Source organism: Rhinoderma darwinii, chromosome 6 (assembly GCF_050947455.1).
Source record: "Rhinoderma darwinii isolate aRhiDar2 chromosome 6, aRhiDar2.hap1, whole genome shotgun sequence".
NCBI classification, from domain to species: Eukaryota; Metazoa; Chordata; class Amphibia; order Anura; family Rhinodermatidae; genus Rhinoderma; species Rhinoderma darwinii.
In genome coordinates, this window is record NC_134692.1 from 36,858,255 (window position 1) to 36,874,379 (window position 16,125).

At 40.4% G+C, this 16,125-nt stretch overlaps 1 protein-coding gene across 1 annotated transcript in view; it reads right to left on the reverse strand.

Moving 5' to 3' along the window:
• The window catches only part of PDE11A (phosphodiesterase 11A), a 374,654-nt gene that overhangs the window by 112,874 nt on the left and 245,655 nt on the right, over window positions 1-16,125 (reverse strand). The window contains exons 11-12 of the mRNA XM_075829512.1: window positions 4,117-4,263; window positions 3,888-3,995 (exon numbers count right to left, since the gene is read on the reverse strand). Coding sequence (XP_075685627.1) covers window positions 3,888-3,995; window positions 4,117-4,263 — 255 coding nt within the window. The remainder of the gene's footprint in view (window positions 1-3,887; window positions 3,996-4,116; window positions 4,264-16,125) is intronic.

A 16,125-nucleotide genomic window follows, 5' to 3' on the forward strand; every position in this document is an offset into this window, starting at 1 on the left:
TTTGACACTCCGTTTGGATGTTTGTAAACAGAAAAGCACGTGGTGCTTTTCTGTTTACATTCAGAGAATGACAGCTGTTGCGCGAACCACGCAGTTCGCACGGAAGTGCTTTCGTGCGAACTGCGTGGTTTTCACGCACCCATTGACTTGGGTGCGTGATGCGCGAAAAACGGGGAAATATAGAACATGTCGTGAGTTTTACGCAGCGGACTCACGCTGCGCAAAACTCACGGACTGTCTGCACTGGCCCATAGACTTGTATAGGTCCGTGCGACCCGCGTGAAAAGCACGCGCGTCGCACGGACGTATATCACGGTCATGTAAATGATGCCTAAAAGATAGAAACATATTGCTGATGTTTCTTATAATTAAGTGGGTAGGAAACTAATCACATATATATTTGAACCAAATAATATAATATTTTAAGTAGAATTTAGCTTCCTCAGGGCAATATATATATATATATATATATATATATATATATATATTCATTCATGCCAGGACCCTTGTGATGTGGCTGTTATCTCACTGAACAGCCTTCTAGAGGTAGCAGAGCTGATTTTTATGTTTTGCATCCATGTGCAATGATATAATGTGTTTTCTGAGGTTTTCCATAGAGGAGCAAGTAGATCTACGAAATTGCTTTAGATCGGTCAGTTATCACGATGCAAAAAAGGAACAGTTTCGTGGCAAATAAAACTCTGGTATGTCTTGTATATATTACAGTATTCCCTAGGTAGTTAATATGCAAATATAATAACACCTTGGCGCATAATCACGTACATGCACGGCCTGGAAAGGCAACCATTAGTGCAATCCGCCGTGCATGTCTGTGATGGTCATCGTGCGAGCACAGAAGCTGTACCTGCACAATGACCGTGGTAGCCCAGCTGTGAATGACCCCTCCAATCCCAGCCGTTTAACCCTAATAGCGACTGCAGCATTTAAGTGGTCTGACCGAGGGAGGGGGCTCCCTCTGTCGCCAATCGGCGGCCTGTAAGTGCGATCGCCGGCCACCGATGGGTTACCATAGCAGCCAGGGGCCTAACAAAGGCCCCCAGGCTGGCAATATGCCTATTATGTTGTGCCAGAGGCATGGCCAAATAGATTGCCTGTCAGTTTTAGGGTATGCTCACACGGCGGGGGTCCGTAACGGCTGAAATTACGGGGATGTTTCAGCCTGAAAACATCCCCGTAATTTCAGCCGTACCGGCATGTGCAGGCGCTTGAACGCCGCGTCAATTACGGCCGTAATTAGTGCTGCTATTCATTGGAGTCAATGAATAGCGGCTCCAATTACGGCCAAAGAAGTGACAGGTCACTTCTTCTACGTGGGCGTCTATTTACGCGCCGTCATTTGACAGCGGCGCGTAAATATACGCCTCGTGTGAACAGACAAACGTCTGCCCATTGCTTTCAATGGGCAGATGTTTGTCAGCGCTATTGAGGCGCTATTTTCAGACGTAATTCGGGGCAAAAACGCCCGAATTACGTCCGTAAATAGGCCGTGTGAACATACCCTTACACTGATAGGCAATAATGCTTTGGTATATTCAGGGTACCAAAGCATTATATCTGCGATCAGAAGATCACATTTTAAAGTCCTCTAGTGGGACTAAAAAAAATTGTTAAAAAAGTTTATGAAAAAAAGAATACAGTAAAAATTAAAATAAAACCACTTGCACATATCTGGTATCGCCGCTATCGTAACAATAGTAGAAAAAAAGTGAAGTCCTTAAGTTTACAGCTGTAGTAGAAGTCGGGTGCACAGCATTTTAACAGATGGATTCTAAAGATGGAAACTTAAAGGAGCGTCTCAGTAAGTCTGGGTGATGCTGATTGATGTAACTTATGTAGCTTCGAGTGATGTGCCAAGAAGTGGAGACTAAATAAATCCTCAATAGAGTTATCATCCACCGGGATGCTCCTGACGCTGATTAATTCCGGCATGCCCCAACTGCAACGTGTTTTTTGCTTCCATCAACACAAGACTGAGTTAAGATAAACTCTGGGATATCACAAAGATTATAACATATGGAGTTGCCAGGTCCTTCAAATGGCGATAAGACAACATTCACATAGTGCCAATGTCGGATCCATATGTCGTTACGCTACAAATGTGAGACGAGTAGAACATAAAAAACATACATTCACATATGCATACAAACTATTTTGATCAATCGGTAGACAGACAGACACAGAGAGAAAGACAGTCAGAACGATAAGGACCTCCACACATACACATACATACTTACCTGTTCTTCAAATTACTTCATAATTTCACTTACCTTCTGCGATGCTGAGAAATTTGGGAATTTACAGGCACCACAGGCGTAACTTGACGCTATTGGGCCCTAATGCAAGATCTGTAAGGGTATGTTCACACGCAGTGAGCAAAAACGTTTCAAAATACTGAGCTGTTTTCAAGGGAAAACAGCTCCTGATTTTCAGACGTTTTTTAAGCCACTCGCGACTTTCGCAGCGTTTTTCGCTGCATTTTTTACGGCCTTTTTTGGAGCTTTTTTCGCTAGAGTCAATGAAAAACGGCTCCAAAAACGTCCCAAGAAGTGACCTACACTACTTTTTCGCGGCCGTTTTTTTTACGCGTAAAAAACGCCACGAAAAACGCTCCGTCGGAACAGAACGCTGTTTTCCCATTGAAATCAATGGGCAGATGTTTGGAGGCATTCTGCTCCAGATTTTTCGGCCGTTTACGGTCGGAAAAACGTCCGAAAATAGGCCGTGTGAACATACCCTAACAGGGCGCTAAGCTATTATGTGCCATTTATAATGCTGGTGCTTTTTTATGGCGCAGAGGAGCCTTTCAGGCTCCTTTAGGCACCAGGGCCGGGGTGTGACTGCTACCTCTGCAAAAGTCATTCTATACAATTTATTACAACTCCATCAACGATCAGAATCAAAATTAACTTAAAGAAAACCTTTCACCTGCCCATAAATGTGTAGCTGAGTGCAGCATGTAATAGGCAGGGCTTCAAACTGTCTCACGTAAAATTATTTTTCTGTGGGGCGTTTCTATCTAACTAAATGGCAAGGGGGCGTTATACTCTTCGCTCTGACACTGTCCAATAAGCTACGGACAGTGTCAGGGCGGCTTGTGCTGTGTTCCCTCCCGCGAGAACACACACAGACTGGTGGTTCTGCAGAGATCGTGCGCGCGCCCTAACGCATGCGCGCACGGCCGCTCCCAACGATAATCCCGCCACCACGGAACGAGGAGAAGAGACGAGGAGAACAAGAAGAGACGAGGAGGAGAAGATCTACTTACATCCAGGTTTCTGCAGAACCATCAGTCTGTGTGTGTTCACACTGTCCGATTGACCGCAGCATTTGAGGGGTTAAACAGACTATTCCTAGCCTGTTAGTCCCGGGTGTGAGCTGTAAAACACAGATGACACCTGCAGCATATGGAGTGTGCTCAGCGCGTAAGCGCGCTCCATACATGTGATATTACGTCATGGTGCGTGAAGGGGTTAAAAGTGTCTAGTAAGGTGCAAACATCAAAACTGTGCCAAAATACACCAAAAGTTGGACCATTTTACGACACATTCTAGACACTGACACAGTAGTAAATCTGCGCCATTGTGTTAGAACGTAGACATTCACTTTGAAGGACATTCAAATTCTTCTCATCTTCACTATGTGTATACACAAAAATAAAATGTGTTAACTTTCATATCAATTTCCTTTTAGTAATCCGTCTCAAAAATACCTTAGTCAGATAAAACAGTCACAGTCTAAATTACTGAAGTATTGTTTTCAGTTTATAAAGTTTAATGTAGTAATTACCAGATTTTTGTCAGTCACAATAATTAATAACTACAAAAATTAACAGCCCCAAGACAATAATTCAGGTCGCCAGTACTTACAGTTAACATGGCAAACATCAGCTGGCACACATTGAAGGCATGCCGCCAATTGTGATACAGAACCATTCGATAATTCTTCCTTATTGTCAGAAGCCACCTGCACAAGGTCTAAAAAAACAGAAGGTGCGGGAAGAGCGATGTAGTTACAGCTGTCTGTGGTGGAAGATCTCATTACTAGTAGACAAAAGACCTCATGCCACATAGAAGAGGTGGCGCAGCAGATGTTTACCTCGTAATCAATTTTAAACTTCTGAACCATTCCCAATTCCATAAACATTCTCAGTGCTGCCGTAATCATCTCATCAACGTCCAAAGAGAAGTCATCAAAATGGATGTCATCGATAGAAAGTTCTGACACCAAGGGGATGTTGGCTGCCTTGAATGATAGAGAAGACAGTTATATTTTACTATACGCTACGAATCGATACATTTTATTTTTCATTTTTTCTATGAATGCTTCTTTGATATTAGCATATTTTAGCAGTCCAGTTTTAGCATATATTTCAACATTTCATTAAAACAAAATATATTTTACAAACAGAAATATTATCGTTCTAAAATTCAGAACAAGAAAATTCAAAAAGCTACACAATACACAACATATACAGTGCATTCGGAAAGTCTTCAGACCCTTTCAATTTCTTTACATTTTGTTATGTTGGGGCTTTGTACTAAAATAAAAAAAAATCATGTTTTTCCCCATCATTCTGCCCTCAATACCCCATAATGACAAAGTGAAAACAGAATGTTAGTAAGCTTTACTAAATTTATTGAAAAGGAAAAACTAAAATATTCAGACCCTTTACTCAGTACTTAGTTGAAGCACCTTTGGCAGTGAAAACAGCATCCAGTCTTCTTGGGTATGATGCCACAAGGTTTGCACACCCGGATTTGGAGATTTTCTTCCATTCTTCTCTGTAGATCCTCTCAAGCCCTGTCAGGTTGGATGGGGACCATCGGTGGACAGCCATTTTCAGGTCTCTCCAGAGATGTTTGATTGAGTCCAAGTCAGAACTCTGGCTGGGCCGGGCCACTCAAGAACATTCAAAGAGTTGGCCTTAAGCCACTCCTGTGTTGTCTTAGTTGTGTACGTAGGGTCATTGCTTTGTTGGAAGGTGAACCTTCTGCCTAGTCTGAGGTCCAGATCACCCTGGATCAGGTTTTGACTAAGAATATGTCTGTACTTTGCTCCATTCATCTTTCCCTCAACCCAGACCATTCTCCCTGTCCCAGCTGCTGAAAAACACCCCCAGAGCATGATGATGCTGCCACCACCATGCTTCACTGTAGGGATGGTACTGTACAGGTGATGAGCAGTGCCTGGTTTCCTCCAGATGTAATGCTTACAATTGAGGCCAAAAAGTTAAATCTTGGTTTCATCAGACCACAGAATCTTGTTTCTCCCAGTCTGAGAGTCCTTTAGGTGCTTTTTTGCAAACTCCAGACGGGCTTTCATGTATCTTTTACTGAGGAGAGGCTTCTTTCTAGCCACTTTGCCATAAAGCCGAGATTGGTGGGGTGCTGCAGTGATGGTTGACCTTCTGGAAGTTTCTCCAATGTACTCACAGGGTCTTTGGGTTCTTGGTCACCTCTCTTACTAAGGCCCTTCCCGTCCTATTACTTAGTTTGGTGGGGCGGCCAGCTCTAGGAAGAGTTCTAGTTATTCCAAACTTCTTCCATTTAAGAGTTATGGAGGCCACTGTGTTCTTGGGAACTTTCAGTGCAGTGGAAATATTTTTGTACTCTTCTCCAGATTTGTGACTCCACGCAATCCTGTCTCTGAGCTCTACAGGCAGTTTTTTTTCTCCTCATGGCTTGGTTTTTCTCTGAATTAAATTGTCAGATGTGAGAACTTATATAGCCAGGGGGGGGGGGGGGGGGGGGGTGTCTTTCCAAATCATGTCCAAATCAAATGAATTTACCACAGGTGGACTCCAATTAAGGTGTAGAAACATTTGAAAGATGATCTAGCGAAGTGGGTGGCCCCCAGAGCTAAAATTCAAGAGTCGTAGCAAAGAGTCTGAATACTTATGCTTCAACTAGGGATACAAGTAGTATCTGTTTATAAATGTAATATTAGGAGTTATTGTACATAAATGTATTTTTTTATGGTCCCAAAATCCAGAACCATGATATGGTATCCAGACTTTTCATTTGGAAATCTCACTCCTCCCTCCTCCCTGACTGGCATGTTAAAAAAAAAAAAAAAGGTAAGCATTAGGTTAAGGTATCATGGTATCATTGTGATTCATGCGCCTGCAACTTTGCATAAATTGCAACAACAAAAAACAACATTGCAACTTTTCTTCCTGATAAAAAACCTTAAAGCCGCATGTGAAGCATGGGTTAACCATGGAGGATACAGAACCAGAATTCCATTTGAAGCCCTAGCTTAAATATAATGATTTTCCCAAGACCAGAACAGTCCAATGTTTATTCAATACTGGAAAGAACATATGATAACACCATATCTGCAGAACATGAAGCATAAAAATGCAATTTTTCATAGTAAGTTCTTGGTCTATTGTTGTTAAACTGCGTAGCCATAATGACTAGGATTAGACTATAAATTTTACGCAGGTCTGATAGAGAAGTAATGTATCATGAACTCACCTGTCCCCTTTCCTACCACGCCCCTCCATGGATGCTGTGCGGCGGGTGCGTCTGACCAATCTGCTGGCTGGCAGATCGGAATGCTCGGCCAGCGGCCCAATCGGTGAGCTTGGTGCTCTATTTAAACCCTGGCTATGCTTTAGTAGTTGCTAGTTATTATATTGAATCCTAGTTTGTGTACCATTGAGTATATTACTATTGACCTGGCTACCCATGACTAACCTTCTGTTTAACCCATTGTTGCCTGAATTGTATTTTGACCCTGGACTGATCGGAGATTTTGTTTGCCTGCCATCTTTTCTCTTGTAGTACTTCTTGGTTTTGATCTAGCTCTGTCCCTGTTCTTGAGTTTTGGGTATTGTTTGGCTTTGACGTCTTATCTGCTGACTACCTAGTATTGACCCCTGGCTTTTTGTTACTTCTTGGTTTAACTGTTCGCTCCACCAGTCAGCGGCTATTGCATGGTGGAGCCATACTAAAGCGTTACACAATATTTGGGGCAGAACAGACGTACCTACTATTGCTTTAACCTCTTGTTATATGTCAAGACCCAACACATTATCTCACATTTCATTACATCACTTCTCTCTTCCTTTGGTTAAACAGAATGAAGCCGACCAAGTTCATGATGAGCTGCCTGGTTTTGCAGAGGAATAAATTTCATCTACTGCATGAGGCTCTGTTCACTTGTGCATTTCAGCATTCTGTTGTGGACTCCATTGAGGTTTCCGTCACTTTTAATGGCAAGAATAGCCCAGCATGCAGCACTATTTTTGCCAAAATGATTCAAGTTTTAACTAAATCCTGATGGACCACAGTGTAAGTTATTGAAGCCTGTCAGGTGTACAATGCGTCCGCCCTACCAACACAGTGTTTTTATCTGAGGTAAAGCCCAGTTTGGGCTTGAAACGTGTTCCCTTCCCTGAGGAACAGTACGGCAGAGAGTACTAGCGAATCACTCTTTTATCCAGCCCTCCATCATGGATTTAATTGTAAACAGAAAAATAGAGCGGATGTGAACACAGCTTTAACCTTGTAAAAAGTAACAGGCATCAACCAATAAGCCAGATTAACCACATTTTCTGTATTGTACATTCATAGAGAACAACTGGGTACTTGGGTCAGATCTACATTAAGATGCTAAAATGAAATATGCAAATGTATTCAAATATGATTTCCTTTGTGTTCAAAGTCAATCATTATTTCCAAAATCTCTAGAATGAGGTCAACAAATTTCTGATCTTACTTTTGCAAGACCGATTGCTTCTTTAGTGGATGTGAATTTTGTGCTATAATGTAAGCCAGCAGAAGGAACTCATACATTGTTACATACATTCATACATTGTTACATACACTCATACATTGCTACATACATTCATACATTGTTACATACATTCAAAAATTGTTACATACACTCATACATTGTTACATACATTCATACATTGTTACATACATTCATACATTGTTACATACACTCATACATTGTTACATACATTCATACATTGTTACATACACTCATACATTGCTACATACATTGTTACATACATTCATACATTGTTACATACATTCATACATTGTTACATACACTCATACATTGCTACATACATTGTTACATACATTCATACATTGTTACATACATTCATACATTGTTTGCTCTGCTCTATTTCTTTCCATGAAGTTAAAGAAAGGTTTTCAAGACAAACAATTTTGAAGCACATCAGAATGAAAAATAGTGCATGCTTTAAATGACCCTATAACTATAACATATGCGGGCAGCAAATCACAGTAAAATTGCAGTGCATGTGCGAATTTGAAGAAATCTTGCAACAATCCCCCCCAAAAAAAACATGTCTTTTTTTTTTTTGCTTTGATCACAAAGCTGCTTGCATCTTTCCCATAGGGAGACATTGGAGTGGCATGTGGGTCACAGTAATGCCACAATTTTACAGCGAATCTCAAACAGCTCTGTCTGTGTCACCATGGAAAGGTAGCACTAATATATATAGTCTATGAAGGTACTATCATATATGTACTACAGTTAGAAATATATATATATGCACTTTGAGTGGTAATAATATATATGCACTATGGGTGGTACCATTATATATGCACTTTTAGTGGTAAAATTAAATATGCACTATTGGTGGTACTAATATATAGGCACCTTAAGCGGTAATAGGTATGCACTATAGGAGGTACTAATATATATGCACTTTGAGTGGTAATATTATATATGCACTATGGGTGGTATATATATATATATATATATATATATATATATATATACAGTGAAGGAAATAAGTATTTGATCCCTTGCTGATTTTGTAAGTTTGTCCACTGTCAAAGACATGAACAGTCTAGAATTTTTAGGCTAGGTTAATTTTACCAGTGAGAGATAGATTATATTTAAAAAAAAAAACAGAAAATCACATAGTCAAAATTATACATATTTATTTGCATTGTGCACAGAGAAATAAGTATTTGATCCCTTTGGCAAACAAGACTTAATACTTGGTGGCAAAACCCTTGTTGGCAAGCACAGCAGTCAGACATTTTTTGTAGTTGATGATGAGGTTTGCACACATGTTAGATGGTATTTTGGCCCACTCCTCTTTGCAGATCATCTGTAAATCATTAAGATTTCGAGGCTGTCGCTTGGCAACTCGGATCTTCTGCTCCCTCCATAAGTTTTCGATGGGATTAAGCTCTGGAGACTGTCTAGGCCACTCCATGACCTTAATGTGCTTCTTTTTGAGCCACTCCTTTGTTGCCTTGGCTGTATGTATCGGGTCATTGTCGTGCTTGAAGACCCAGCCACGAGCCATTTTTAATGTCCTGGTGGAGGGAAGGAGGTTGTCACTCAGGATTTGACGGTACATGGCTCCATCCATTCTCCCATTGATGCGGTGAAGTAGTCCTGTGCCCTTAGAAGAGAAACACCCCCAAAACATAATGTTTCCACCTCCATGCTTGACAGTGGGGACGGTGTTCTTTGGGTCATAGGCAGCATTTCTCTTCCTCCAAACACGGCGAGTTGAGTTAATGCAAAGAGCTCAATTTTAGTCTCATCTGACCACAGCACCTTCTCCCAATCACTCTCAGAATAATCCAGATGTTCATTTGCAAACTTCAGACGGGCCTGTACATGTGCCTTCTTGAGCAGGGGGACCTTGCGGGCACTGCAGGATTTTAATCCATTACGGCGTAATGTGTTACCAGTGGTTTTCTTGGTGACTGTGGTCCCAACTGCCTTGAGATCATTAACAAGTTCCCCCCGTGTAGTTTTCGGCTGAGCTCTCACCTTCCTCAGGATCAAGGATACCCCACGAGGTGAGATTTTGCATGGAGCCCCAGATCGATGTCGATTGACAGTCATTTTGTATGTCTTCCATTTTCTTACTATTGCACCAACAGTTGTCTCCTTCTCACCCAGCGTCTTACTTATGGTTTTGTAGCCCATTCCAGCCTTGTGCAGGTCTATGATCTTGTCCCTGACATCCTTAGAAAGCTCTTTGGACTTGCCCATGTTGTAGAGGTTATAGTCAGACTGATTAATAGAGTCTGTGGACAGGAGTCTTTTATACAGGTGACCATGTAAGACAGCTGTCTTTAATGCAGGCACCAAGTTGATTTGGAGCGTGTAACTGGTCTGGAGGAGGCTGAACTCTTAATGGTTGGTAGGGGATCAAATACTTATTTCTCTGTGCACAATGCAAATAAATATATATAATTTTGACTATGTGATTTTCTTTTTTTTTTTTATATAAAATCTAGCTCTCACTGGTTAAATTAACCTAGCCTAAAAATTCTAGACTGTTCATGACTTTGACAGTGGGCAAACTTACAAAATCAGCAAGGGATCAAATACTTATTTCCTTTACTGTATATATGCACTTTTGAGTGGTAATATTATATATGCACTGCAGCAAGTACTATCAAATGTACTAGGGTTTGTATTGTATAAACACTAAGGCTACATTCGCACAAGCGTATCACGCTTGAATCTGGTCCGTGTGTGTTTTGTTATGCATCAGTGTACTTTGCGAGTGGCATGCGTTATTCACGCACTCGCAAAGCACATCTTTTTTTATTTTTCTATTTTCACTTGAATTCATGTGCATCTGTGTGCGGTGCATGGTTTTCGCGCACCTATTGACTTCAATAGGCGCGTAGGTGCGTGAAAACGCACCAATATAGGACATGCAGTGAGTTTTACGCAACAGACTCTCGCTGCGTGAAAACTCCTGCATGTGTGAACAGCCCCATTGAAATGAATGGATCCGAGTGCTGCGCGTGATTTCCCTGCGCAGCACACGGACGTTATTCACGTTCGTCTGAATGAGCCCTAAGTTTAATATCATTTACAAAAAATAATAGTGAACTCCGGGATATACACTTCTTTATTCCTGCTTCATTTCTTTCATAGAGCAAGCATGTCACCCTGTGGTGGATTATTTGTATTATTTTTACCTCACATCTCACAGTAAAGAACAAGGAACAGAAATAACAGATGTTTGTCAAGCAAAATTACCTGAGATCATGCCAAAGAGATATCAATCAAAGGGGTTTCTGTATTCAGGGTAGTACATCTACATGTGCCAAGGTACCAGCAATAAAATATAATATTTGTATCATTGCTTCTCATCACATTTACTTTGTACAAATAAAATGTCACAGCAAACCAAACAACAGAAGGCGGGAGATCTCTATTTCAATATACGTTTATAGAAATAAACTTGCCATGCTGAATACATAAATAACACAGCAGTTGAAACATAAGGTGTATCTGTCAGGTAAACAACAAATCACAGACAGGCGTTGTATGACATTGCAGAATCACATTAAATACACAAATACACCCTTATCCAAATGTGCCTGGAGGAGACCCAGGACTTATGACAGCTATAGATTTTTTGGCCAAAAATGAAAATGTTTATACCCGAAAACTGCTGTACAATGCCAAATAGTATTTCCCCACAAATGCCTACGCAATACTGCCATTCAGTGCCCAAATAATGCTGCAATAGAATGGCTAAATAACCAATAATATATCCAGATAGTGCAGATACTGCCATATGTTTCCCATGCAATTATGTCTTTTAGTGCCCATATAAGACTACCATTCAGGGTCCAAATAATACCACGATGTAATACCTAAATAGGGGTTAAAGGTAAATTCCCTGGTGTTCTATGGCAATGCCTGGTCCCTGGTGGTACAAAGCAGTGAAGATTTACATGCTCCATTCTCAGGCTGGTCTTGGGGGGTCCAGTCCTTGGGTGCCCCCTAGGAAAAGGTGGCTCTGAGGAATTGCCCAGTTTCTTGCCTTCTGACAGGAATGAGTTCCCAACAGATCTAAAACATGTTCTATAAATAAACTGTCTTTATTTATAGAACATATATCGGGGGATCCCCTGGTGGGCCCTGGCTTCGGAACAATAATGGTTTCTAATAATCCAGCAGAATACAATCCCATTCGGAGGTGACTTTGGAGCCAGTCACTTGCCACTAGGGTCTATTTTTATGGGATGATTCAGTAATAACATATTAGACTTTGTTATGTCCTGTGTGATTACAACGCAATAAGAAGTGAATGTGCACATGTTTTTTATAGATGGAGGTTGGGCCCTAAGGATCTCCTCTAGTGGGCTCAAGGAACCCGAGTCTGACACTGTTTTATGTGTATATACAGTGAACATATAGCATAATGGCCTGAGTGATAAGCTCGTTATGCAGAGTGATAGCAGGCATAATATACTAATGGTGGCCAACGATATTATAACATCTCATGTCTATGGGGCCTGGCAAGTCCTTGCCTAAGGTCTGCTGTCAGCGGAAACATAGATTAGACAGGTTTTACATGCCAGATCCTATTGCCTCCCCTGAGATACTACTGGCAGCCACTCATTATCCTAAGGATCTATAGACTTGTTAGTTTAAATTGACTGTGTATATTGACGAAGAATTGTCCATTCAGGTAGTAGGTGCATATGTATCTGTGTTTTATATGTAGATTTTTAAATCATGAGGGCATCTTTCTTAAAATGGCCAACAGGGGGCCCTATTTTACTTGCTGCCATGGGCCCATTTTCTTTAAAAACTACCCTGCTGGTCAGTCTGATTCAACATCCCAAAGATTTGTTTTTTTACAAACAATACTTCAGATTACACATACAAAGGAGAAAGCGTTTTCACCTCCTAAAAAGTGGTCAAGTCTATGAGGTCAGGCCAATGATGGCTTATCATGGCTTAGAAGACACACAGATGTTTCACTGTTTGTCGGTGTTGCTGAGACTCTTGGCCTTAGGCCTTAGACCTACACTAGCCATAATATTGCTGACGCTGTTGAAGCCACTGAAAACGCAATTCTTCCTAAAGAGGTAATACACCTAAATTTATATTTAAAACAACCTAAACATGGCAGGAGAATATAGAACATTTTTGGATCATAGACTGCCGAAATTCCTTGCCCTTTCTTTACCCTCGGATCAGAAATAATTTGGTCTCTTGCTCTGAGTATTCGGAGACAGACTGGTTGCTATGTATATATTATCAGACAATCCATATTGAAAGCTGTAGCCATTAGACAGTGTATAGCAACCAGATTGTCATTATAGCTCAAGGCTCTGTTTTCACTGTGCTGACAGCAGAGAAGGGAAAAAAGGTCATGCCATTCCCATCATAGTCTATATGGCTAAACAGATTTTCCCAAAAATACATTAATGTAAAGACCTGGTATGACAGTGGCACAACAAGATTAGGCTCTGTTTACATAAGCGTTACGGCTTTTGTTCCTGATGGAGCCATAACAGCTTTACAGACGCGATTTCAAACGGATCCCAATTAATCTTGACAGATCCCATTGACATTCGCCAGGATTACATTTTTATTTTGACAGCAAGAATAGTGCTGTAGACAACGCCATTCTCGCTTCAAAAAGCAACAGAGCCTTAACCACTACAAATATCCCTTACAAATTTCCATTATTTCTTATGAGAGAAAAACGTAGCAAAAAGATGATGATAATTTTAATCAATGGTTTCGTGGTTGTGTACATGTTGCAATTTTCAACTAAATGCCAGCAGGCAGAGGAAGCCCTATTTCCCAACTACCATATAACAAGACACATAAATAAAATTCTTTATTGTGCTATATAAAGCAAACTCAAAAACCACACATATGGGTTGGTACGAACCTAGTCTGGACATCAATTACAAATAGATATTCCATACTCCTGTGCACTTCACAAATTGTGCCACTATCTTCTCTAGCGGCATGCATTGACTATTCTAACCCTATATGTGTGGTTCATGAGTTTGCTTAAAGAGGCTCTGTCACCAGATTCTCAAATCCCTATCTCCTATTGCATGGGATCGGCGCTGCAATGTAAATAACAGTAACATTTTTTTTATTTTTTTTTAAACGTTCAATTTTGGCCAAGTTATGAGCAATTTTATATATATGCAAATGAGGTTTGAAATGGACAACTGGGCGTTTTTTTTTCGTTATGTCCAACTGGGCGTGTATTGTTTTTTTAACTGGGCGTGTTTACGTGTATGACGCTGACCAATCAGTGACCAGTCAGCATCATACACTCATCTACATTGATTTACACAGCAGCGATGTGCAGCCACATAATCAGAGATTAACGTTAATCACGTGTCCTGATAATGAATACACATGATCATCCAGCCTGGACGTCATGTGTATTCAGAATCCTGACACTTCTGAATCTTTTCTGTGAGATTCCAGCAAGCCACGCGTAATCTCGCGAGATTACGGAGGTAAACGAGATTTCGTTTCCCTTGCTGGAAATCTCAAAGAAAAGAGTCAGAAGTGTCAGGATTCTGAATACACATGACGTCCAGGCTGGATTTCATGTGTATTCATTATCAGGACACTTGATTAACGTTAATCTCTGTGTATGTGGCTGCAGATCGCTGCTGTGTAAATGAATGGAGAGGAGTGTATGACACTGACTGGTCACTGATTGGTCAGCGTCATACACGTTCACACACCCAGTTAAAAACACAATACACCTTCAGTTGGACATAACGAAAAAAAAAAACGCCCAGTTGTCCATTTCAAAGCTCATTTGCATATATATAAAATAGCTCATAACTTGGCCAAAAATCAACGTTTTAAAAAAAACAAAAGACGTTACTGTTATCTACATTGCAGCGCCGATCACATGCAATAGGAGATAGGGGTTTGAGAATCTGGTGACAGAGCCTCTTTAATATAGCACAATAAAGAATTTTATTTTTGTGTCTTGTTATATGGTAGTTGGGAAATAGGGCTTCCTCTGCCTGCTGGCATTTAGTTGATAGTTATTACGTTGTGCCCGCCAACTACCAAGGGTCCCTTTTCTGTATTTGCTTGCATACTGCAATATTGTCAAAGCTTTTTGTAGTTGCTACAAAAGCAATACAATGTAGCCTCTATCTCTTAAATTAATATTTGAAGGGCAAGAAAAATATAGTGGTAACAATGTGAAATATTTGAAACATTTAACCCCTTTCCGCTCTGCGCCATATTATTATGGTGAAGTGATTATGTGGGCACAGGAAACAACAAATAGCTCAACTCCAGCTGTAATAGCCATTTTACCATGGCACCTAAGTGTTTTGATAAAGGGAGGGGACTCCCTCTGCCAGCCCATTAGCATCCCCACAACCACAACATAATCCTAGAGAGAAGATGGATTGCCATGGCAGGTAGGGGCCTAGCAAGGGCTACTAGGTCTACTATTACTATATGCCTACAAAGGAGCGCCTAATAATACAATAGTATTGCAATGTCCTATTCAAGTGATCGGAGAATTGCAGATTCAAATTCCCTATTGGGAGTAAAAAATAAAATAAAAATTACACCTCTTTTGCAATGAAAAATGCTTATATAAAAACATAAAAAATACATATTTAGTATTGCCCCAATATCGTATGGCCAATGGCGTAAAAATTTGTTCCCAAAAAACGAATGCGGATTTGCTGTATTTTTTTTTTATTTCCCTCCAAAAAATAATAAAAAAGTTAATAATTGTATGTACCTCAAAATAGTGCCATTGACAACTATAACTTATACTGTAAAAATAAATGAATAAATAAATAAAAAATCCCACGTAGAGCTAGAACAATAAGGATGTTAAGGCCCTCAGAATGTGACGAGACAAAAAAAACTAAAAAATTGTTTTTCCCATAAAACATGCTTTGGCGATGAAAGAAAAAAAAAAAAAATGAAGACTCAAAATAGGCTGCTTTCCTAAAGGGTTAAATCACACGCGGCTTTATTGCGTTACATAACTGCACACCATGGGTTTTCATGGCTGAGATTTTAATGTGCTTGGCCTGAGCCACGGCTACACATGTTACCAGGGGCCGAGCAGCTGCCGGAAGGCTTGTAGGGTCACAATATAACTCTGAACTACTCCAAAGTTAGCAAAATGAAAGACAATAGGGATGGTAAGTAATGATTCATTTCACCTCATGCCGTGACTGATGCGATGTTCTCTGTATTCGCAGTTTCCAATTTGCTTGTGTTCTTGTAACATTCTTAAGCCCTGGAGCAAGTATTTGTTTAGATACTGCAATTGTAATGAAAAGTGAAATTCCCAATAAAACAGCGGTA